Source organism: Oryctolagus cuniculus, chromosome 2, assembly GCF_964237555.1.
Source record: "Oryctolagus cuniculus chromosome 2, mOryCun1.1, whole genome shotgun sequence".
NCBI lineage: Eukaryota > Metazoa > Chordata > Mammalia > Lagomorpha > Leporidae > Oryctolagus > Oryctolagus cuniculus.
The window spans coordinates 92,257,395-92,283,057 of NC_091433.1; the positions used below are offsets into that span (position 1 = coordinate 92,257,395).

The following is a 25,663-nucleotide window of genomic DNA, read 5'->3' on the forward strand; positions in this document are numbered from 1 at the left end:
GCAGGGTGTGGAGTGGGGGGGTGACAGAAGGAATTCTCCAAGGATGGCATTTAAAATTTTTTAATGTATTTATTTGAAAGACAGATACAGAGAGGCAGGCAGAGCCCCATCTCCTGGTTCGCTCCCCAGATGCCTGAAGCAGCCGGCTGGGCGGGGCTGAAGCCAGAAGCCCAGAACTGAATCCAGGTCTCCCTGGAAAGGCAGCAGAAAACGACTCAAGCGCTTGGGCCCCTGCCACCCACGTGGGAGACCTGGGTGGAGTTCCCAGCTCCTGGCTTCATCCTAGACCAGCCCTGACCATCACAGCCACTGGGGAAGCGAACCAGCAGATGGAAGCACTCTCCTCCCCCTCCTGTCACTCTGCCTTTAAAATAAATAAATCTTAAAAAAACACAAACATACTCTCAGAACCGTTTGGACCCGCCTTCTACAGTAAACACAGGGACAGTCGGCTGTGCATGTAAGGAAGCTGCCAGGTCAGCCTATTGTCACTTTTATCACCCGGCACGTGGTAGTAAGTGCTTCACCAAGTGGACGGGAATGGACCCGGCCCTCCCCAGACAGACAGCGCTGAGACGTGTGAGTTCTTGCCACTGATTCATCTGCTCAATGACCATTTCAAGCCTACTCTCAGCCAGCCCCGGACAGATCTGAGAAACAGGAAACAAAAGGCAGCTCTGGTCATTAACACCAGCAGGCAGTCACACAACAGACACACGAGTCGTACATCAGTACGCCTGCCACATCATGAGAACTGCTGGTTTCTTCACAAGGCCGGCACCGCGGCTCACTAGGCTAATCCTCCGCCTGCGGCACCGGCACACCAGGTTCTAGTCCCGGTCGGGGCGCCAGATTCTGTCCCGGTTGCCCCTCTTCCAGGCCAGCTCTCTGCTGTGGCCCGGGAGGATGGCCCAGGTTCTTGGGCCCTGCACCCGCATGGGAGACCAGGAGAAGCACCTGGCTCCTGGCTTCAGATCAGTGCAGTGCGCCGGCCGCGGCGGCCATTGGAGGGTGAACCAACGGAAAAGGAAGACCTTTCTCTCTGTCTCTCTCTCTCTCTCACTGTCCACTCTGCCTGTCAAACACACACACACACACACACACACCCGCATGGGAGACCAGGATAAGTACCTGGCTCCTGTCATCGGATCAGCGCGGTGCGCCGGCCACAGCGTGCCAGCCGCAGCGGCCATGGGAGGGTGAACCAATGGCAAAAGGAAGACCTTTCTCTCTGTCTCTCTCACTGTCCACTCTGCCTGTCAAAAAAATAAAAAATAAAATAAATAAATAAATAAAATAAAAAGAACGGCATCCTGAGCAGAGAGCTCCATGGACCGACAAGGATTTACAATATTCCGGAAAGTAGAGGGTGCGAAGACCACATACAGAGATGAAGTCACATGAGACTACAGAGCCTGAACTTCGAGCTGAAGGCAGTGGAAATCCACCAGACTTAAAGTGAGGATTCTAAACAACGGAAGGACACGACAGTTCAGAGAGAGCACTCAGACAACAGCACAGAGATAAACTGCAGATGCTGCTTAATGGAAGCTCTCAGAGGGCAGGGAAGTTCACTGTGGAAGCCCCAGCACCTTCTAACTACATGTCAGCAATCACTACAGACTCACTGAGTGAAGGGAGACCATACTGAGAGCACTACAGGACCCCAAGGAAGAAGACAGCGGTGGGAGACACACACAGGTCACGTGACTACAGCTGCTGACTAGCAACCCCTTCCTACTTCTTGCCTGTCGGTTTTCAACGTCACCTTTCACCTTCACTCAGAGGCTGCTGGGACTCAGGACATAGTACCTCCAAACACGACTGCAGGAGACCAGCATGGGCCACACCAAAATATTCTTCTTTGGCATATTTTGAGTTAGTTGTTTTGCGAAACTGCAGACACAGGGGTAGCTCTGAAAAGCTGCCCTTCATGGGAGAAATTTACATCTCCCAGGGAAACCTACATTAGTAAAGCATCTGTATCAGGAAGAGGGGCCCTTGAGATAACTTCCATCACTGAGAGACTTTTTAAAAAGATTTATTTATTTGTTTGAAAGCCAGAGTTTGTGGGGGGGTCTTCCTTCTGCCAGTTCACCCCCCAAACGGCTGTCATGGCCAGGGCTGGGCCAAGCAGAAGCCAGGAGCTTCACCATGGTCTCCCATGGCAGTGGCAGGGACTCAAGCACTTGGGCCATCTTTCGCTGCTGTCCCAGGTCCTGAGCTGGGAGCTGAGTGCAGCATCGGGAACTTGAACTGGCGCCCCCATGGGATGCCGGGCTCGCGGGTGGTAGCTTTACCTGCTATGTCACAATGCTGGCCCTACTTCAGAGACTTTTTGTCTGCCCCTACCTTTATTACCCAACTACCAGCATCAGAGGCCCCAGGCCGCTCCTTTCTGTAGCTTAGAATGAGTGATATATATCAATCATCTGAGCCTTCTCTGATTCTCCTACTCTTCAGGGCTTCGTGCATACTCGTGCAATTAAAATGGTTTTTTTCTCCTGTTTACCTACTGTCAGTTTACTTCATAGACTCAACTATCAGACTTCAGAGGGTCGAAAGTTCTCACTTCCTACAAGACTAACAGCAATTACAAATTCTAAGTTTTGCAATAAATCTCAGTCAGTTTACTACAGAGCTACAAAAATATAGAAAGCCATTCCTACAGGCAATACTAGAGAAATCAAAATTATGTAATTTGGAGTCAGGACTATGAATAGTTACTTTCCATTTTCTGTTGAGGTCAGAAAATTATTTGAATCAACATTTACCAAGTATTCAAAATATGTAGAGCAAGCTATTAGATGCTTAAACTGAAACAGATGAGTTTAGCTTCGAGATAAAGGATTTCCTAATCTAGAGGCAGTAACAGCTGGCTAACGGAGGAAGGGCAGAGTCTCCTCTACACATAAAGACAACATATAAACACTGAGGGAGAGTCATTTCATCTTGTATCTGTGAAAATAAGGGTTTCAATGGAAAGAAGTCCTAAGACTGCCAGTTCCAAAAGTCAGTAACACTTTGACCTATCTGAGGCACACGTGCCATCGAGAGGCCTGATACTTGTTCGCATGTCATTTTGAAAGTGCTCCTCTTCTAGTTTTCTACACCTCCAAGAAAATGTCAAGATTCTCTGTGGCAGGAACTTAGCTTTCTGTTCCCCTCAGTGCATGGATCAGCTGCTCTGGGCAGTTAAGAAGCAAAGAACAGCATCTACTGAGGGCTCCCCGTCTCCCACGGCTACTGCCAGGTGCTGTGGAATCTGGGGTTTCTTAGGATCCCCCCACTGTGGACAGTACCATTACCCCATGAAGAACACTACGCTCAAGCTCATACAACGTAAGTGGTGGCGACAGAGGGTAAACTCCAGAGACCAAATTGGCTGAGTACCCAGGGCTGTTCTCGTCTGTGCTCTAGGAATTACCGCAACTTAGAGACGTTTCACTGTGAACTATGCTGAGACGCTCCAAAACTTCTATCACGGCTTCTTCCTCCCATATATAAAGGAGGAAACACGCATCTGGGTAACTCTTCAGGAGTCAACACGATTTCGCCAGTAGATATTAACCCTTTGTTTCCCAGGAATAGACAGGAAAAGCTTCACATGCATGACATATTCTCAGCAGTATCCCCAAGTATGAAACAGCTCAAGTTATAAATTAGTGATGTTATTTTAAGAAATCACTGGGGGGCTGGTGCCATGGCGCAGCAGGTTAATCCTCCGCCTGCAACCATCCCACATGGGCGGCAGTTTGAGTCTCGGCTGCTCCACTTCCAATCCAGCTCTCTGCTGTGGCCTGGGAGTGCAGTGGAGGATGGCCCCAGTCCTTGGGCCCCTGTACCCACATGGGAGACCCGGAAGAAGCACCTGGCTCCTGGCTTCGGATCGGCATAGCTCCAGCAGTTGCGGCCATTTTGGGGGTAAACTAATGGATGGAAGACCTTTCTCTCTGTCTCTCCCTCTCACTGTCTATAACTCTACCTCTCAAAGAAAAAAAAGGAAAAAAAAAAGAACTGGCTTTAAAAAAAAAGAAATTATTGGGGCTGGCATTGTGGTGTAGAGGGTTAAGCCACCAACTGCAACAGGGGTATCCTAAAAGGGCACCAGCTGGAAACCCAGCTGCTTTACTACCAATCCAGTTCCCTGCAATGGCCTGGGAAAAGTGGCGGGAAATGGCCCAAGTGCCTGGGTCCCTGCACCCACATGGGAGACCAGAAGAAGCTCCTGGCTCCTGGTTTTGGCCTGACTCAGCCCAGGCCATTGTGGACATTTGGGGAGTGAACCAGCAGACAGAAGAGTGCTCTAACTCTGCCTTTCAAATAAATAAAAATAAATATTTAAAATAAATAAACAAACACTATTTTCCATGTCTGACAACTGAGAACGATATACCACAGTTCTAGAGCAGAGGTCAAACGCCGCATCCTGCAGACAGATTTTGTGAGTCTTGCTGGAACACATGCTCCATCAATTACATGTTGCCTAACGCTGTTTCTGCGGAGCAGCCAGTCAGAGACTGTCCTCATATGGCCCGCGAAGCCTCAAACATTACTATCTGGCCCTTCATCCACAGGAAAGCTTGTCAACAACTCTTCCAAACTGATGATCCATTCAGTCAGCTCTCCATGCTAGGGGCAGGCATTTGGCGCAGTACTTAAGAAGCCACTTGGGACACTCACACCCAGTATCAGAGTATTTGAGTCCTGGCCACTCCTACTTCTGGATCCAGCTTCCTGTCACTGTGCACCTGGGGAGGCAGCAGAGGATAGCTCAAGTGCTTGGGGCTCTGCCACCCATAAAAGACGTCCTCATTGAGTTCTTGGCTTTGCACTGGCCCAGCCCTGGCTCTTCTGGGCAACTGGGAAGTGAACCAGTATATGGAAGATTCTCTCTGTCTGTCTCTCTGCTTTTCAAATAAAGTGATAAATAAATCCATGCTGCACTTATTAGGAACCTAGATGTTAACATATCAGACAAACTTTGTTCAGTATTTTCATAAAGCAGTGTTTGTACTCGCAGTTCTCAGAGTTCCCTGCACTGGCCCCTACCACTTATATATACTTGCTATTACCTTGGTTTCCCCATTTGACTGAGAACTAAGCATCTACTTAGCATCCCTGTAACATAGAAGCCTAGCAGGTAGAATAGTGCCGGGGACCTAGACATACACAGAAACCTGCTGAATAAATAAATGAGCAGGATAATGGTCAAGAATAAAATGAGATTAAGTGCTACAGAAACTAACTACTCAAAATGTGATCTGAGCCACAGCGGAATACTTGGGAGGTGGTTAGAAATCCAAGACCCCAGGGCCACTGCCTGCAGCACCAGCATCCCACATAGGCCCCGGCTCAAGTCCCTCTGCTCCACTTCTGATCCAGCTCCTTGCTAATGGCCTGGGAAAACAGCACAAGATGGTCCAAGTGCCTGGGCCCCTGCACCTATGCAGGAGACCTGAAATAAGCTCCCGGCTTCAGCCTGGCCCAGCCTGGCCCAGCCCTGGATACTGCCACCATCTAGGGAGTGAACTTGTGGATGGAAGATCTCCCCTTCTCTCTGCAACTCTTTCAAATAAATAAATCTTTAAAAAAAAAAAAAAAAGGTATAGGGAAAACAGTACCTCATATACTGCAGCCATCTGGGGAGTGAACCAGCGGATGGAAAACTTCTCTCAGTCTCTCCTTCTGTGACTCTACCTCTCAAATAAATATTTAATAATAAATTAATATTTAATAATGGTTAATAAATTAATATTTAATAATAAGTTAATATCTAAAAGAAGGGAAAAAACTTTGAAAAAGGGGGGCCAGCAGTGTGGTGTGATAAACTAAGCCAAGGGACATCCCACAGAGTCCTAGTTAAGTCCCAGCTGCTCTGTTTTCAACCCAGCTCCCTGCTAATGAGCCTGGGAAGACAGTGGAAGATGGCCCAATTATTTGAGCCCTGCCACCCATGTGGGAGACCTGGCTAGAGCTTCTGGCTCCTGGCTCCTGGCTTTGGAGTAGACCAGCTCCAGCCACTGTAGCCATTAGGGGAGTGAACCAGCAGATGAAAGTTCATTCATTTGTTCATTGATTCATTCTCTGTGAGTGTGTGTGAGTGTGTGTGTGTGTGTGTGTGTGTGTATGTCTTTCAAATAAGTAAAATAAACCCTAAAAGAAAAAAAAAAAAAGACAAACTTCCATTTAACAATAGATCACAATCTGCCATACAATGGAATACCACCAGGCAGTGACATGGATTGCTCTTTAATGCACTCGGAGGCAACGGGGAGTATGGTGCAGCAGGGAGTAGGTATGCTGCCAATATGGTGCACAGGTCAGATGAGCACTTGCATCCACCTAGAAACCTCTCTGGAAGGCACGAGAAACATCAAACTGCGGCCTCCCAGGAAGGGAATAGGAACTAGAAGAGTGTGTTCAGGAAACATGCTTTTATACTTTTAAAATGTTATACACTGATGAATATATTATCTGTTGAGAAATAGTTTTAACTTCTTGGAATACTCTCTGGTAACTGAGAACAAGCCTCCCCTTGAAGGAAGTGGCCAACGGTATGCTTCAGCTGAGGAATCCCACGTTCCTGCAGCATATCTGAAACTCTACCTCTTCTTTTAACCTACAGCGGCCATACAGTGTGAGAGGACAAATGGCTCACTTTCTAAGTTTATTAACAGAGATAAATATTCATATCTATATATACTTACTCAGCCTTCTTAATGCTATGCTTTCTCAGGGTTCTAACTTCAAAGTTACTAGTTTAAAATCCTGGCTGACTCTCGAGAGATGTTTGCTTTTACCAACACTGATGTGGTCCTCACCCTGCAGAATAATTTTTAGATAAAACAAATCCTTTTTCTCTGCCTTGAAAGGCAAAAACTAAACAAGTATATCCTGCTGCCTAGGAGGTTGGCCTATCACACCTTAACTATCAGCTCAAAGAAAGCATTATCAGTAGAGAAGCACAGAAAATTTAACATCTGCCAGGGAAAGCAGTGACTTCAAAACCGAAATACAGAAGTGAGACGTGTGATTTGTAAAATTCATATCCAATGAAACATGCACCACGTGCCAACAACGCTTTGCTTCCAGGCCTCTGTGCACGCTGCCGCCTCTGCAGGAAACACTGCCCCCTTCACAGGCTTCTCACACTGACACTGACTCCGGTCTCCACAGCACTGCCTGTCCCCTGAGAGCGCTGACCATGTGTCTCAGCCACAGAGCCAGGGGCTCTCTCAGCCTGCACCTAACCCTACAAGATCCTCAATCAACACTTGTAAAGCAACCGACACTACGTTAGATGGAAGGGGGTATAAAAATGAAAACCAGGTCCCAGCCGCACCCCCAGGAGATGGGCAACAACATAGTGTAGGACGTCAGGAGCAAGAAGAGTGCTCTCAGGAAGCCCGGGAAAGAGGGGAGAAACAGAAACAGGGCATGCCTAAAACTATACCTGCAAGGCTGAATAAGAACTCACTGATGAGGAAGACAGAAGAGGTAATCATTCCAGACAAAAACAAAACACAGGAGTAAAAGAACACGTGGTGAATGTGAGGAAAGGCAAGCCCCTCAGACAGAGGGAGGAGCCGCCTGGAGGGGATCCGCACGGCTGCTGCAGGCCCCGCCCACTTGAGTCTGGAGACCTGGAACACAGCTCAAGTGTCCGCTCAAGTGTCCATCAACTGCTCAGACGCTGCTGCTGGTGCTGGCCCGAGGCTCAGACACCTGCAGAGCCACCGCAGAGCGGAACACAGGGTGGATCAAGCAACAGCAAACGGGGAGCAATGCGGGGCAGGAGGTTACAAATCACACGTGCCATACCAGAGCATTTGGCGCTGAAGGGTTTTCAGTAGACAAGTAGGTTTAATTTCAGAATGACGGTAAACGTAGAGAGCACTTAAGTGCCAAACACCATTCTAACGACGGTCTGTTGTCTGTACTGTCCAGTACTGTGGCTACTAGCCATAGGTGGCTATTTCAACTGAACTACAATGAAACAAAATTAAAAGTCTAGTTCTGGGGAGGGCGTCTGGCACAATGGTTAAGACATCACTTACGACGCCCACGTACCAAACTGGAATACTTGGTTTGCGTTCTAGCTCTGCTTCCAGTCCAGCATTCTGCTAGGCACACCATGAAAGACTTCGGTGCCTGCCACCTACATGCGCGACCCAGACTGAGTTCCTAGCTCCTGGCTTCAGCCTGGCTCTGTCCTGGCTGTTGCAAAGCATTTAGGGAATAAAGGAGCAGATGTAGGGTCTCTCTGTGTCTTTCTGTGTATCACTCTGCCCTTCAAATGAAACTGAAAATAAAACAAGAAATTTATTTTTAAAAATTCCACCCTTGAGTCCACTAGTCACATTTCAAGAATTCAACAGTTGAGAACGGTGTTGAGGCCTAGCAGGCTAAGCAGCTGCCTGCAATGCAAGCATCCCATACGGGCACTGATTCAAGTCCCAGCTGCTCCACTTCTGACCCAGCTCCCTGGTAATGCACCTAGGAAAGCAGTGGAAGACGACCCAAGTGCTCGGGCCCCTGCACCCATGTGGGAGACTGCGATGGAGTCCCAGGCTCCTGGCTTCAGGTTGGCTCAGACCTGGCCGTGCATTGCAGCCATTTGGGGAGTGAATCAGAGGATGGAAGAGTGAGCGCACGCGCGCTCTCTCTCTCTTTCATCCCTCTCTCTAACTCTACCTCTCAAATAAATAAATCTTTTTTTAAAAAAAATGGCAGGAGAAGGAAAGAACTGTCAACAAGTACTAAATGATACTGAGAGATCAGGTAAAATAAGAATGAAACTATGCAAGCAGCATTCTTGGGCCAAAGGCCACACAGACTACATCAGATCTGGGGTTGATACAGCCCTTCAGGAAGCTTCAAAATGAAGGAAGAGAAACAGGCTGCAGCCAGAAACATTTGGAGGACAGGTTTTTTGTTTGTTTTTACTCTGATGGGAGGGACTTTTTTTTTTCTTTTAAAGATTTATTTATTTATCTCAAAGACAGTTACAGAGAGAGAAATCTTCCACCTGCTGGTTCACTCCCCAGATAGTCACAACAGCCAGTGGTGGGCCAGGCTGAAGCTAGCAGCCAGGAGTTTCTCCCAGGTCTCCCATGAGATGCTTGGGCCATGTTCCACTGCTTTTCCCAGGCCATTAGCTGGGAGCTGGATCAGAAGTGGAGCAGCTGGGACTCAAACCAGTGGCTGCATGGGATGCCAGCTTGGAACCAGCAGCTTTACTCACTATACCACAACACCAGCCCCAGGAGGGACTTTTTTTAGTGTGTGTACACATGTGTCAAATGTTAGTAATGTTTTAAAACATTTATTTATTTACTTACTTATTTGAAAAGCAGAGTGTGGGGGTGGGGGGAGAACAAAGAGAGAGAAAAATCTTCCATCCACTGGATCTTGTTCACAAGGGCTACAGCTGGTGGAGCCAGGAGCTCCATCAGGGCCTCCCCTGTGGGTGCAGGGGCCCAAGCACTTAGGGCATCCTCTGCTGCTTTCCCAGGTCATCAGCAGGGAGCTGGATTGGAAGCAGAGCAGCTGGGACTCAAATTGCTGTGCCTTACCAACCTGCCCCTTATGGGAAGGAATTCTGCATGCTAGGAGCTAGGAAGTCAAAGAGAAAGGCAGCAGGGTTAAAAGACTAGGAAAAGGGGCCAGCGCCACGGCTCACTAGGCTAATCCTCCGCCTTGCGGCGCCCGCACACCGGGTTCTAGTCCCGGTCGGGGCGCCAGATTCTGTCCCAGTTGCCCCTCTTCCAGGCCAGCTCTCTGCTGTGGCCAGGGAGTGCAGTGGAGGATGGCCCAAGTGCTTGGGCCCTGCACCCCATGGGAGACCAGGAGAAGCACCTGGCTCCTGGCTGCGGTTCAGCGCGTGCGTCAGTCGCGGTGGCCATTGGAGGGTGAACCAACAGCAAAAGGAAGACCTTTCTCTCTGTTTCTCTCACTGTCCACTCTGCCTGTAAAAAAAAAAAAAAAGACTAGGAAAAGTATGGATGGAGCAACGGCCCTGAGGCAGGAGAGAATAGGATCCCAGACCTAAATAGATAAACAGAAAAGATTAGCCTTTGACACTTCACTATCCCCTGAGAAGTTAGAAGGGGGGTAAAAATAAGCGCAGATGTATTTAGGTTAGCATGTGAGGGGTATGAGCTGAATGAGCACATGTGGACAGAAGGATTCCATTTTCTCCAGGAAGCAGCATATGGGAGTATCTGCTGAAAATGGAAAAGACAAAAAGGGCTGGAGGAAGCACTGCATTGCGGCAGAGAGAACAGACCAGAGATGAGCACCCCGAGCTGCGAGTAGACCACAACATGTTAAGTGGCACCCCACCACACGGCTGAGTGATTTTCTCCAAAATGAGGAGCTGGGAGCAACACGACTGGCTTGAATTTGAGTTAAAAGGCTGCCCATTTGGTGCGGGAGTCCAGGGAGAAACTGAGGGCAAGGCAGAAGGCCAAGGGAGTGAAAGAATGACATCAGAGTCACGCAGGTGACTTTCTCCAAACCACGTTTGTGGTGAGAAATGGAAGAGACAAGGAGCAAGTGTGAGGGTAGCGAGGAGCAGGGTTAGGGACAGACAGAGGGTCTCAGAAGCACACCATCCTGGCCCGGGCTACGCCCACAGAGGGGGCGTGAGGCACGCCTCTGCACCTGTCTGCCGGAATTCCACTATGCGTGAGCAAGTCCCTGCTCCTTTTGTCCCCTGCCTCCCTCAGCCAGTCCCCACCACACAGATGCCAGCTCTAAGCCTTGAAGCAGGAGATACACACTCTTAAAAAAACACCCTGACAACCAGAACGTGGGTCCCACTGCTGGGGTCTAGTTTAAGTGGTTTGCTTTGTTTAAGGCTTCTTGGGTGATTCAAAAGTGGGTTTAGTGTCAAGAACCACTGCTTTACAAAGAACAGCTTTAGAGTCATGTTACAGAATCCAACAAAACTGGCATGAAAAGAAATAAGGCAGGAAAAATGGTGAAAGAGATCTGAACTCTAAATCAGATCTTTACAGATGCCTCGCAACAGAAACATGGGAAACCATTCAAGTATGGCTTCACGCAAAACCGGGATGGTGCTTCTGAGAGTTCTACTGCAGGCTCTATGGACTGGAGTTCAGCGCTTCCCCGGAGCCAGTGACTGAGCAGGAAGGAGCTGAAAACCAAGCCTGAACGGCAGCTGTCTAGGTCCCTGCAGGGCAAGCAGCCTGGAGCACAACCTGCTAAGACCCCTGTGAGCGCAAAAGGTCACCGGCAAAGCAAGCAGCTTTCTTCTTTCACACACAGATTTCATCTTTTTTAGCTGCCAGAGTGTCTTTTTACATTCGTTACTTTCCTCTTAGTAAGTTATACTGACAAGCTTAAAATCACCCAGTTATCTTACAAATAACTGCCCCAGTTTTAACCTTTATTTGGCACTAGTCTAACGTACTTGCTAAGGTTTACAACAAAGTAGGAATAATGCAAAAATGAACTGTTGGTTGTGAGGAGCAGTGAAGACAAGATGGGGGGTCGGGGAACAGCAGTTTGGCACACTGGGACACGTGGGTGCCAGACCTGCACCAGCTTGCAGGTAACTTGCACCCTGGGAGGCAGCAGGTGATGGCTAGTCCTCCTTGGGTCCCGGCCATCCACCCAGCCCTAGCTGTTGCAGACACTTGAGAAGTGAACCAGCAAACAGAACATCTGTCTCTGTCTCTCTCCCCATCTTAAATAAAATTTAAAAGCAGAATTTTTAAGGCCAAACAATTTGATGTCTCCTGCCTTCCCTATAAGGTTTATGTACTAGAAATACTACAAATCTTTAAAGCTCCTCCCAAATATGTGTCAAGGCTGCACACTTGAGATCCACTCACAGTTAATACCTTTCACAAATCTACTTTGCAGCCTGCGCCGCGGCTCACTAGGCTAATCCTCCGCCTTTCAGTGCCGGCACACCGGGTTCTAGTCCCGGTCGGGGCGCCAGATTCTGTCCCGGTTGCCCCTCTTCCAGGCCAGCTCTCTGCTGTGGCCAGGGAGTGCAGTGGAGGATGGCCCCAGTGCTTGGGCCCTACACCCACATGGGAGACCAGGAGAAGCACCTGGCTCCTGCCATCGGATCAGCGTGGTGCGCCAGCCACAGCGCGCCGGCCATGGCGGCCATTGGAGGGTGAACCAACGGCAAAGGAAGACCTTTCTCTGTCTCTCTCACTGTCCACTCTGCCTGTCAAAAAAAAAAAAAAAAAAAAAAACTACTTTGCTGATTAATAAGGGTTGTACCCCACTCTACCTCAGTCTCAAGAATTTTAAATTCTAAGCAATGACCCAACTCACTCAGAGGTTATCTATGATGCAAACCCCCCAAAACAGGCTGACCTGTAGGCAGACATTTTTTCAAACAGCAGTACTTTTCCTCCCAGTACTAAGGTAGCTCAACATGCTCACCTTCTAATCTTTTGCTAAATGGAAGAAAACTTTCTAATTCCTCTAATTGGGGCCATAACAAAGCACTTTAAAAAAAAAAGTTATTTCAACTCTGTAGCCAAGAATATATAGATCTTTTCAAACACTGAATTATGCAGACTGACAAACCACCAAAATTCTCTGACCCAGGGTTTATTCTAGGGCGTCTCTTGAGCGAGCTCTGACTACGTCATTCCATCCTCACTGCCCTTCAGTACTACACAGGAGTACTACAGCATGATGACAAAAGCACACAACTGAACGGGAACTAAACAATTCTCCCAGATGTTAACTTGCTGTGTGGCACTGGACAAGACACTAAGACTGTCATCACTGTCTTCCAAGATTACTACAGGCTCAAACTCCTACAAAATACAGGAGATTCCATTTTTCTCCCTAAGATTTTATATGTTGTTTGTAAATATTACATAATTCAACTACAAAATATACCTCAGTCCACACTATGGCCAGATTTATTTTTTCTCAGCAGTCTCCGAGCGCCCCACCACACAGCCGGCAGTTAAAACCTGTTTTGACCCAGAATGGTATTCTGCAAATCTACATGCAACATTAATTTCAACCTTTAACAAAACAGTGCCATACTACAAACTGTTTTTCACCTGTCCCCTAATGAAGTTGAAAGTCACTCTTTGGCCTTGAATTCACAGAGTTCTGCACAGAGCTGATGAAAGCCATCTGTTGGCAACTCTGACTCCGCTGTCAAGAGAAAAAGCCAGAAGGAACAGCCTTCGTCTCCCTGAGACCCAGCTGCAGCTGAGTGAGCCCTAATCCCACTCCAGCTGGGACGGGCAGAAGGGCACAGTAGCCGCTGGTCTCATTCACCCGCGCAGCCCCTTTGTGAACTGTCCCAGCCCGGCGTGGCCAACCAGCACACAATCTGAGCAGAGCGCAGCTCTTCACTCCTGTCAGCAGCATGCACTTGTTTCTTGTAATAGAATTTCAATCACGGCCTGGAAATGTTCATTATTGTAGATTTAAGAAACATTCTCCAGTTCCCTAGAAAATAATTTTTTAAATTTTACTTTGAACAGCAAGCTCAGTACCTGTTGTCAGTGCCCTCACACAGCTAAGAACCAAGGAAGTGAAGAAATGTCTTTTCTGAAAAGTTTTAAGTGGGAAAAGAAAAAGAAAAAAAGCGCAAAAAAAAAAAAATGAAGGAGATTCTTATAAACTCCAGGGACCTGGAGTGTGATATAAATTTTTTCCACAGTTATCGAACAGTTCTTGGTATGTATTTGCTTTCACCAGTATTAATGGTAAGTATAATGTAAAAACACAGTACTGTTCCTATGTCCAGGATGAACTAAATAAGAAAACAGGAAGCAAGGATAAGAAGAAATGTAAAGTATTCTGCGTTTCTTTACACTCATTTTCCGTTTGTTTTTTAATGAGGTGCCACGTGCTACTACTGAAGTGATTCTATCATATTACATTATGTCTACAAAACAGAACAGAGCTGTTTTGCGACTTCAGTAACTACAAGTTCAAGCACTCAGATCAGTGCCCAGGGCACCAAGACCTCTTAACAAGCGTTAGCTGGTAACAGGTATCTGTAAGCAATATGATACAGGCAAAAAAGAAAGGCTGGGGTGAGGACAGCCTCTGAGAGCCTCTGCAGGCTAATCCGGAAGCCACCTGTGGCCTTCCTCGATCTCTCCCATTTACCTTATCAATCTGCCACAAGGGACCTGTTAGTGACTGCAAGCACAGGGAAATATCCAGGCTGGGCGCACTGGCAAAGCTGGCAAGTTTCTTTTAATAATGGCTAACCCAGGCTAGACCAGCTCAAATTTTTTTTTGCAATGCAAGCCACAGGCTCAAAATTACCAAAAATTCCTAAGCACATTTGCTAACAATAAGACCAAAAAATCTGCAAAATTGATTACACTGAAACAAATGGTGTATTATAAACATGTCTCTGCCTGAGTTATCTTTAAATTTCTGGTTTTTTTTTTTTAATAAATAAAGTCTGCTGAGATTCCTAATCATATTTACAATTAATCCACCTCAACAACTTGACAGTAAGGGTCCAGCACACTGAGAGTCACCAAAAAAATGCTATAATTAATGATGTAAGATATGTATGGTATTAAAAAACTAAGTCATTAAATACACTTGAGAAATTCTTTAGATCAAACTTCATAACACCACAAAATCTTCATTATCCACATCCCTGTACCTGCAACTTTCTGCAGCACCTTTGCTTTCTGAGTGGTTTGTTTTTTAAGTGAGCAAGCACTCGGTCAAGCAGTCCACACATCCCTGAGTTTACCAGCAGGGACAACCAGTATTCACTGCCCTTTTTATAATGTATCACAGCAACAGGATTATTTGAAATTGAAACGGTCAAGCTTACACTTATAAACAATTTTCTTAAATAATGTACGAAATGTGAAACAATTTTAACATAAAGGTCACTTCCAAATAGCTAAATCAAAATGTTTTAATCCTTAACACTCAGTAACTTGAAAACATATCCCCAATCTAAGCAGTATCTCTATCAAAATATCTAAATCAAAATGTTTTAATCCTTAACACTCAGTAACTTGAAAACATATCCCCAATCTAAGCAGTATCTCTATCAAAATATCTAAATCCCTGTCAAAGCCCCACTCACTTTAAGATACAAAGCGCAGTGAAACACATAATTCAGACTTGAATGCAAGTCTACTGCACTGAGATGCAACACAAGTAGAAGGCAAGAAATCCACCTTTCGAGCCTTCTGCTCCCAGGTTACCCAGTTGGGTCACAACCCGGACAATAACACTGGCTGACGTCTCTTCTCTTTCCTTTCCAAATGAACGCTTCAGCAAACTGTGATTCCGTCCCACGACGCTGCACCACTGAGTAAGAATCCTTCAACGAGCCGGCTGATTGCCATCGGCAACATACTTTTTTGTACTAGTAATATGGGAAATTAACTATGTATATTCAAGCACATTATTCTGAGTGTGTAAAATGAACCCAAAAGTTTCAAGTCAGTGAAAATTAACTCCTGAAAGAACACAAACCCTTCCAAGACTCAGTGTATAAAGACAACTTTTTTTTTTTTTTTTTTGACAGGCAGAGTGGACAGTGAGAGAGAGACAGAGAGAAAGGTCTTCCTTTGCCGTTGGTTCACCCTCCAATGGCCGCCGCAGCCGGCACACCGCGCTGATCTGAAGGCAGGAGCCAGGTGCTTCTCCTGGTCTCCCATGGGGTGCAGGGCCCAAGCACTTGGGCCATCCTCCACTGCATTCCCTGACCACAGCAGAGAGCTGGCCTGGAAGAGGGGCAACCGGGACAGAATCTGGCGCCCCGACTGGGACTAGCACCCGGTGTGCCGGCGCCGCAGGCGGAGGATTAGCCTAGTGAGCCGCCTAGTGAGCCGCAGCGCCGGCCTAAAGACAACTTTTAAATGGACTATCACAGTCTCAAAGAGGAACAAGTCTCATCCAAGAAACATCTAATTATTTCACAAAAAGTAGTGCTTGTTATGAAAAAAAAAAAAAAAAACACAGACTGTAAAAGAAAAGGCTGTATTTCTATAAATTAAAACAGGGTTCCAGCTGGCGCCGCGGCTCACTAGGCTAATCCTCCACCTTGCGGTGCCGGCACACCAGATTCTAGTCCCAGTCGGGGCGCCCGATTCTGCCCCAGTTGCCCCTCTTCCAGGCCAGCTCTCTGCTGTGGCCCGGGAGGATGGCCCAGGTTCTTGGGCCCTGCACCCGCATGGGAGACCAGGAGAAGCTCCTGGCTCCTGGCTTCGGATCAGCGCGGTGCGCCGGCCGCAGTGGCCATTGGAGGGTGAACCAATGGCAAAGGAAGACCTTTCTCTCTGTCTCTCTCTCTCACTGTCCACTCTGCCTGTCAAAAAAAAACCAGGGTTCCAAATTATTTATTTCCCATCTCTGGCTCAATCCCCCACAGGACCTAAATCTAGGCATTCAAACGTCTACTAAGTATTGAATAAGTGAATAAACAAGCTGTTGTACAGTAATATTTCAAGACAAAAGAAACATATGAGAAAGGTGCTATTTTAGCCAGTTACACACCTTCATCCTCACCTCTATCCCAAATCAAGGAAGCAACATTTTGTTCCAAATTCAAACCCTAGTACACCCATGCAACCAAGGCCGAAACTGCAAATCAGAACTCTGGTGACAACTGAAAATTAGTAAGCATAAGAATTGTGTTTGTATTTGAGGAAAAAAACAGAAAGATAAAACAAAACATCATTCAGGAATACAAAACTGTATTATTCATGTTTGGTTCCTGACACATTCTTATCACTGATCCAAAGTCTGTTGTAGAATCTGTTTTATGATACAGAGAGGCAAAGAGGGACACAGTGAAAGGGGAAATGCACTATGAAGCTGACACTCGCAACTCTGGTCCTGAGTGCACTGGCAGGCATCACACCGCACTACTTCCCAGAGGTGGGAGGCACGGACTGCCCCAGTTCAAGTCCCAGCTCTCCCTCTCACACTCCTGTGACTTGTGCCAGTCACTGCGAATCTCTCACAACTCAGCATCTTCATCTGGACAGGCACAGCTGCTACTCACTGCTGGTGCCCACAGAGTCACGCTAGTTATATGAGGATCACACGACTCGATCTGTACGCAGAAGTCCTCCCCTTATCTGCATTTTGCTTTCCATGGCTTGAACTGCCCAAGTCAACTGTGATCCAAAAATACTGAATGGAAAATTCCAGAAATAAATAACTCATAAAATTTCACATAACTTTGATTAGATTATACTACTGTGGCTGTTCTGGTTCAATTATAATAAAGTCATCTCTGTTAATCTCCTACTGTGCCTAATTTATAAAACAAACTTTATCACAGGTATGTATGTATGTATGTATGGGGAAAAACATGGTACACACAGAGGCTCCTCTACTTTTGAAGGGGCTGCATCCCAAGAAACCCAACAAAACTGAAAAGACCATAAATCAAAACATTTCTAATGCACCTAACACAGCACACACCTGGGTCTTAGGAGATGTTACACCGACCAGCACTGCAAAAAATCATCACACCAAAGATCACTAGCCTGCAGAAGACATCCAAATTAAAACTATGAAGTACAGTTTCCCCTGAATGCATATGGCTTTTGTGACACTGCAGACCCTCAGAAGTTGTGTGCTCCTAAGCAGAACCATCAGCTGCCAGGGAGCCAGTCTTCAGACATTCACTGGGCGTCTGGGAATGCGCCCCCAAGGGAAAGGGCACTGAAGTGACACCTGACATACAGCAAACACAGTTAAACACACACCCTACAGGCAGCTCAGAAATTCATCTTATCACAGGGATAAAACTGTTAAGTCACAGTGTCTTAGATTCTCCTCCATACTTTACTTTAAAAAAGGATTTATGGGACCAGCATTGTGGCATGGTGAGTAAAGACGCCGCCTGAGATGCCAGCATCCCATATGGGCGCCAGCTCCAGTCCCAGCTGCTCCACTGCCGATCCAGCTCCCTGCTAATGTGCCTGGGAAAGCAGTGGAGGATGGCCCAGGTGCTTGGGCCCCTACACCCATATGGGAGACCTGGAGGAAGCTCGGTCTGGCACAGTCCTGGCTGTTATGGTCATTTGGGGAGCAAAACCAGCAGATGGAAGACCTCTCTCTCTTTCTCACTGTAACCCCACATTTCAAATAAATAAAAAAATAAATCTTAAAAGAAATTTATTTCTCTCAAAGGCACACATAGGAGGGTAGAAGGGGAGTGGGGGAGAGGGAGGGACAGGGATCTTCCATCTGCTGGTTCACTCCACTAGTACCCGCAACAGCCAGCCCAAAGCCAGGAGACAAAAACTCCATCTAGGTCTCTCAGATCTGTTGCAGGGGCCTAAGCACTTGGGCCATCCTCCAGCACCTCCCCAGATCCATCAGCAGAAAGCTGGATCCAAATCAGAGTGGTCAGGACTCCAACAAGCATTCTGAGATGGGACGCCAGAGTCGCAAGCCACAACTTCACCTGCCGCACCGCGCTGGCCCCACCTCCATACTGTTCAGTGTGAAAATACACTAGGGAGCAGGCGTTTAGCCTGGCGACTGGTGCCCGCGACCCACATGGGAGCACCTGGATTTGACTCCCAGCTCAGACTTCTCTGACACCAGCTTCCTGCCTGCAGACCAGAGCAGGCAGTGGTGATGGCCCAAGTGGCTGGGTTCCTGCCATGCCCGTGGGAGACCAGAACTGCAGCCGCAGCGTGGCACCAGACACTGTCGGCATTTGGGCAGTAAACCAGCAGATGGCAGGCTGTCTCTCAAATAAATAAAAAATAATGAAGGAAATTTAATGTAAGAACACACTGAAGTTCACTGATATTCTCAAAAATGCCTCTTAAAAATACTTCTGTACAGTTGATCTCCCCAAAAGAACAAAAATAACCTAGCTGCTAAAAATCTAACAGGTTCTACAGGTCCCCCCCGAAAGTTAGTATCACAAGTAAGTAAACAGAATTGATACAGGAAAAAGTAAACAGGCCCCGGCTCCGGCCACTCCACATCACCCACCCTACAGCAGCCAGGTAAGACGGCACTGCAGAGAAAACAAAGCCATCTCAGTCCCAGCACAGTGTGTGGCCCACAGCAGCACTCAGCAACTAGTTGCTGAATTAATTAATGCCTAAAAGTAAAAGTACTTCCTTTCTCCAGCACTGTCAAATAAACTCTGGATTTTGTTTATTTACTTAAGGTTCTCTGTGTTCGTAACAGCAAGCCAAACAATTCTGCAAAGGAACGGGCTGGCTGGTCTGAAGGAAGGGATGGAAAACGGTGGAAACACAATAAAGGCACAGACAGGGCATGCTCATCGGAGGAACAACCCCGCCCCCGGAGTCCACCGCGTCAGGACTGAGTGTGAGCTTTCCACAAGCTTGGCGAGAGTCCCTCGGAAACCTTTCCTCAAAGACCTCACTGAAAAATAAAGAACGGGGGGGGGGGGGGGGGGGGGGCCTCTGGCTCAAGGACCAAGACACGGGTGGACAGATCTGCTCCCTGGCAGTGTCTGGGTCCAAGCCCACCCCCAGCTCCTGACTCCAGCTTCCTCCTGCTGCACACTCTGGCTGTCAAGTAGTTGGGATGCGGCCACCCACGTGGGAAACCTGGACTGAGCTCCAGGCGCCCAGCTTCCACTCCTGCAGCCGCACCCTGCCAAGGCTGGCACCCGAGGAGTAAACAAGCCGAGAAAGCATGCACTCCTGCTCCTGTGAGTACCTCCCTCCCTCCGCCCGCCCTCCCTCCCTCCGCCTCTCAAATAAATACAAAGAACAAATCTCATCAACTCTAACGTTAAGGATGTTATCATAAAATCAGCTTTCCAAAGACAACAGCACCCACAAGCCGTCTACTCAGTGAAACTCAATTTTCCCCAGTGCAAACTCTACACTTAGTTACTTCAGTTAACAATACTATGTATTAAAGCGGGGAAATCAGTCAGGTTTCTCTAACCAAAGTGAACCAGCAGATCTTTACTGAATCGAACTTAAAATACAAAGGTGCCAGCCAGGCAATGGCCTCAGCAAAGGGCGTAGGCTCAGCTGCAAAACCAGGCTCGCTGGACCCCTTGGTTCCCACGCTGCCTTTCAAAAGTCCAACCCCGGGGTGCCGGGGCTTCTCCCTCACTGTACCACACCGACTATCTTTTAAATGGACACCCAACTCACGTTTTTATGTCCGACTAATATTTCAAAAGTTAAAAGATTTAATTCAAGTAAGGGAATTACTAGAAAAGCAAATACCCAAGTGCTCTAACAAGAACTTAACAATATTCAACTCACAGGTACGGCACTATAGTTTCCCGCTTCCAAGCAGTTAGCCTGTGAAATCACTGGGTAACAGGTGTAGGAATCCAGCTGTTACATTTTATTCAGCTTCAGCCACATGACCAGGGAACGGTTCTTAGCAGGTCAGGTTCCCACAGCACGGAACTACAAGACAGAGCATGCTGGCGGCCTGTCCATCAACACTCCTCCATAAACACAGGAGTGCCCCACAACTGCCTGGTGAATGGGACTCTACCCATTCATGACGCTATGAGAAAGACTTTAACAGTCACAACCATAGATAATGCTTCTATTCCAAGTTCACAGGGCGAACCCAACTCCAAAACAGAGCTCCCCAAAGAACTACAACTCAGAGCACTTGAAATAAAATTGACAGCTATTAAGTCAGTGTTGGGAGTGGGGGGAACCGGCTACTGACAAAATTCTCCTCATTCCCAAATTATCTTGTAGCAGCCAAAGTTACCGCAGAGACACCATCCTGTCAGCTGCACAGCGTGCGGGCATGGCACGCACAGCGCTGTAAGGCCTCCCCTCCGTGCACCAGACCCGAGCTCTCCAGAACGTTTGTGAGTCAGGACACTGTGTGGCTGCCCCGTAACTAGAGCTGCCTTCCATAACATGAGGACCTCATCGCACGCAGACGCCAGAACACAAGACAAAATCTGTACGGCAAACAGCTGAAACAAGAACGCCAAGTAGGCTGAGCCACCCCCACGGGGCATTAGATCCTCTCACTCCTAATGCAAACCTGCAACAAGAGGGCAGACACAGAGACAGGCTCTGGGAGTCATCTGCTTGTTTCAAATTCACATCAACTACAGCACCTGGCCACTCAGCAAGGCAGTGCACTGTCTTAGGCAGATCGCCTAAGAATTTTTATGTATAAGTCTTAAAGTCATTTGTCAATTTTTAATTCTAATCTAAACAAGTTCTTCCAGGTAGATCAACATTCTACACCTTGAATCTTAGGCTTCAAATATTTCAGAGTAACGGAACCATCAGCACCTTTATTTAAAGTTCTCACAGCCACAATGATAACCAACCACACATGATCCCTCCACAGAGGTCCCCACACACAAAACCTGGATATGGCTTCCATGTGAGTGTCAACACCCTCTGAACGTGACCTTGTCGCAGGCCTGGATCCCCAGCTGGAGGATCGCTGATGCCTACCAACCGCTCTTACCTTGTCCTTTTCGTGTGGAAGGAGCGACACCGGAGGTAAGCAGGAAAGAGACTCACACGTCTCCTTCCCCTCCGGGCTGCTCGCTTTAGCGCTGAGCCGATACAGAGGTCCATCTTTAAGGAGTCTGCCGTGGCCAACGGCACGCTTGATGGCCAATCGTAACTGCTGGTGAAAGCCAGAGGCAGCGCTGCCTCCAAATAACGCAGACACATCCTTCTGCCCTTTCAAGAAACGTTCAATACTTCTCAAAGTGGAGCCACCAGACTCTGCCAAGCCCTCAAACGCCCTTTTGATCAGTTTATTCCAATCCACATTCTGCTTGCTATCCAACTTTCCATGGTTCCGAGGTTTAGGAAGTGCTATTCGCCCAGGATTATCAGGATCTTTGTAGGAATTGAGGCCTTTATTGGAGACTTTTAAAATCGTTCCATCTTTAACACTGAGCTCCAACTGCTCTAAGACGGTCTTCCGATCCAAGCCGTGGGATGACGAGACCGCGTTGCATATCCTTTCCTCCGACGGACGCTGTTTCTGCTTCTTCACTTTCTTGATGGCCTCCAGAATCCACTCCGTGTACAGCGGGTTAGCGAGCTTTACCATGGTGAAGGGTTCTGTACATCCATAGAGTCGCTATCCCTTATCCTGATGCTGAGTGAGTCCTACGCCATGGGAAACACGACTCTCGGAGGCTGGGAACCAGCTAACCATAGCATACAAGTTTTCTGGCCTGGGTCCTTCCTCCGTTCACGCCAGCGGAATGCCCCTTTCCTTTTCCTTCAGAAACCAACACAGCCTGGCATGTGGAACGCCTTCATGCTTCCCAATAAACTTGTCAACAGCACCACCGGCGGGACTCTTGGCCAAGCTGTAGAATTCAACACGCCGCATTCCCGCCTTCAGAGCAGAGCAATGTGCATCCTATGCCTGAAAAACAATGGAAACACCATCAGTTTTCTGTCGAGGCCTGTAGCGTCGATGAGCTATGGTTCAAACACCCTAGACTTTAAAGCAATCGAATACAAATGTTTACTGGGTACTGTGAAGGCTTTCACTCCCTTCTGTTACATTCCCAAACAATCATGTATGTACACTGCTGGGATTAAAAAAAAAAATTTAGGATACAATGAGGAGACGAGGTGAGATGTTCCATGAATGACCTGAAGCTCCACCCAACCAGAGGGGTGCTGGCTATTCTGCGCTCACCAATCTCTGCTCACCAGTCTATGAACTTCAACTCTTCCTTTACATCTTTCCCCAAGAAACTATTCAGCACTTCAACGAGTATCTGGATTAGTAGAAAGAACCCTGCAATGAAATAAGAGTGAGTCTTTCATCTCGCAAAAATTCCAGACATTCAGAGCGGACAGCAACAGTAACACAGGCAGAAAACCCCTAAGAAACTGTTCACTAATATATCAAAGGACACAACAAATGCGATTCGCTCACATTTGAAGTACAGTATTACCTGATTGAACTTTGCAAACTGGAACAACACTGAGAACAGTCTGCTGTGAGACTGCTTAAAGAATTGTAAAACAGTCCCATTTCGTTCCAATGTCCAGAGTTCCAGGCTGAGGATGTCCCCTAACCCAAACCAGGACACTGACATCCACAGGCTGGAGGGGGTAGTGACCGCCCAACTGCTCCTAAGCGGTCTGGAGAAGACGGGGACTAGACGTGAGAAAGACCCAGAATCACCGGGTTAAATGCTCACGCGACAGTACAGAAAAGTCAGACGGGATAAAGCTGTAAGTTCAGGGCTGCTGCTCGAAATGACCATTCAGGAGCAATAAGTAAACATATAAACACACATATAAACACACTGTCTCCTGGAGAGGGGTGTCAAAGCCGGCATGCTTTCACACGAGTTTTTCTTAAGTCACTAAAATGATGCATTCTGGACTTAACTAATTCCTTGCCTCAAAAAAAAAAAAAAAGCAGAAGTTTTAACAGTTTTCTGGAAGTTCTGGGCTAGAAAACTGGGTCCAACAGCAACTGTTCTTGCAGGTGGCAAGAACACCCAAAGGAGACAGGTACAGCCTTAGCGCTGGCACTATTACCGCTGACAAGGCAAGGCTGAGGAAACGTCAAACCTGAGCCAAGGCTTGCTTCAAAATCAGTTCGCTAAAAAGGAAGCCCCTGAGAGCGCCACAACGCTTCCTCTTGGCGAGGGATCGGAATCAGAGGACCACTCCAAAAGATAAAAAGTAAAAAAAAGCCACTAGACAGCCAGAGCTGCACAGGGGCCGGCTGCGGAGCTGCCACCTGAGCCGACAGGCCGGCAGGTGCAGGAATGAATGACAGCTCCTCGCTGTCCGGCCGGCCAGCCTGCGCGCGCGTCTCCCGCGGACTTGAACCCGGGCTCCGACAGAGCTCCCGCGCGGCCGGAGGGCGCCCGCTTTCCGAGGGCCCCCGGGGCCCCGCTCCCCAAGCCCTGGAGCGCATCTTCGCGCGCTCTCTCTGAACGGTGAGAAACTTTAGAAAACTTGAGACGGCAGCAGCACCCTTGCAGCCTGCTGGCTGGCGGGCTGCTCCACCGCCTCCACGCGATGCAAACAGAAGCCGAGGAGTAAGTTTAACAATGAAATCACGTGAAGGGAGTTTCAGCTCCGCGCGCCCCCCTCCCCAGGACCCCGAGCTCCAGGCCGGCCCCGGGCGCCGGGCAGCGCGGCAGGTCCTGCAGCCCCGTCGCCCCCCGCCCGCCCCCGGCTCCAGGGTTGACAGCGGCCCGGGCCGGGGCTGACAGCCAGCAGTCACCACCCCGCCGCACGTGCCGCCGCCTCCGCACCACAACACCGCCCGCCTGTCACCCCCGCGCGCCGCGGCCCGGCCCGGCCCGGCCCGCGCCGGGGCCCGAGCGCCAGCCGACAGCGCGGCGGGCGCAGGTGGGGCCGCGGCGGTGGGCGCGCCCCGAGGCAGGCGGAGCGGGCTCGCCGGCGCACCCGGGCTCCCGCGGCCTGGCCGCCCGCCGGGCTCCCGCGCCGAGCCCCGCACGGGGGGCGGGGGTGCTGGGTGGGGGCCGCAGCCGCGAGCGCGCGCGCGCGCGGGGCCGCGCAGCCGGGAGGGAGGGGAGCCGGGCGCCGGCCCCGGGCGCGAGGGAGCCGGGCCGCGGCGCCCCACAGCCCGAGGCCTGGCGCAGAGCAGCGGGAGGCGGCGCAGGCCGCGGCGGGGCCTGCAGCGGCCCGGCGGCCCCGCGAGGCCGGCGGAGCGGGGTCCCGAGCGGCGCGGCCTCGGGCTCGGCGGCCGGGGGCGGCCGGGGGCCGGCCCCGCGGCTACTTACCGGGGGGAAAGAGAGCCGGGATCCCGGGGCCCCGGGCCGGACCGCGGAGATGCCCCAAACTGACACGGCCGCCATCTTGGAGACAGTGAGCTCCGGCCGGGGGGAGGGGCGGCGAGGCGGCGGAACAGCCGCGGGGGGAGGGGCGGCGTGGCGAGGGAACGGCCGCCGCGGGGAGGGCGCGGGAAGAGCCCGGGCGGGCGGCGCGCGGGGGAGGCGGGCGAGGCGGGGGCGGGGGCGGGGGCGCGGCCGAAGAGCGGGAAGAGCGGGGCCGCGAGCCGGGAAGGGCCAGAGGGCGGGGCGGGCCGTGAGGGAAGAGCCGGCCGGGCGGGTCACGTGGGGCCGGTACAAAAGGCCAAAGCCAAAGTGGGCGGAGGACCTGGCGGGGCCCGGGGGCCCAGCTGCGCGCCTCTCTCACGCGTCCGGCTCGTGCGGGCGCGGGGCCCCGCAGCTGGCCTGCCCCCCGCGGCACGGCCGGAGGGCGCTGAGGGCCGGCGCGGCGGCCGGGGCGCCCCCGAGGCCCGAGCGGACGGGCGCGGCACTTCCCGGCCGCACACACCTGAGCTCGCAGGTGGCGCCGCCCTGCCGCGCGGTGCGGACGCGGGGGCCGCCCGCCGCCCGGTCACGGCCGCTCCGGCTGGCCGCGCACGGTGTGTTCTTTGTCTTCGTCTCGCTCCGAGTCGGAACTCCGGGAGGCAGAGACTGAGTCATACTTCTCCTCCTCCCGCCCCTCGCCCTCCACGGGAGAGGTGACACCCTCACGGCCTGCAGGGGTGGCGGGGAGTGCGTGCCTTCGCCCGCCCGACACCTCGCTCTTCGCGGCGTCCCGCTCGCTTTTCAGGGCTGCCCTCGGGCTCCCAGCCCTACCTGAGGGGTTTGCTTCCTTTTCCGAACTTGTGTGGTACTGGGGTGTGTGTGTGTGTGTGTGTGTTTATGGGGACACTCCCAGGTAAA

General features: G+C 49.8%; 1 protein-coding gene across 4 annotated transcripts in view; it reads right to left on the reverse strand.

Annotated features, from left to right (window-relative positions):
* Nucleotides 1-24,903, reverse strand: part of KAT6A (lysine acetyltransferase 6A) — a 118,358-nt gene extending 93,455 nt beyond the window's left edge. For 2 of the 4 annotated variants that reach the window (XM_051832298.2, XM_051832296.2), the window contains exons 1-2: nucleotides 24,713-24,903; nucleotides 21,433-22,356 (exon numbers count right to left, since the gene is read on the reverse strand). In XM_051832298.2, the coding sequence (XP_051688258.2) occupies nucleotides 21,433-22,032 (600 nt within the window). In that variant the 5' untranslated portion in view covers nucleotides 22,033-22,356; nucleotides 24,713-24,903. Of the gene's footprint in view, nucleotides 1-21,432; nucleotides 22,357-22,635; nucleotides 22,738-24,712 lie in introns of all 4 variants that reach the window. The other 2 variants (XM_051832297.2, XM_070068611.1) reach the window with 2 other exon arrangements.
* Between the last annotated feature and the right edge of the window lie 760 nt (nucleotides 24,904-25,663).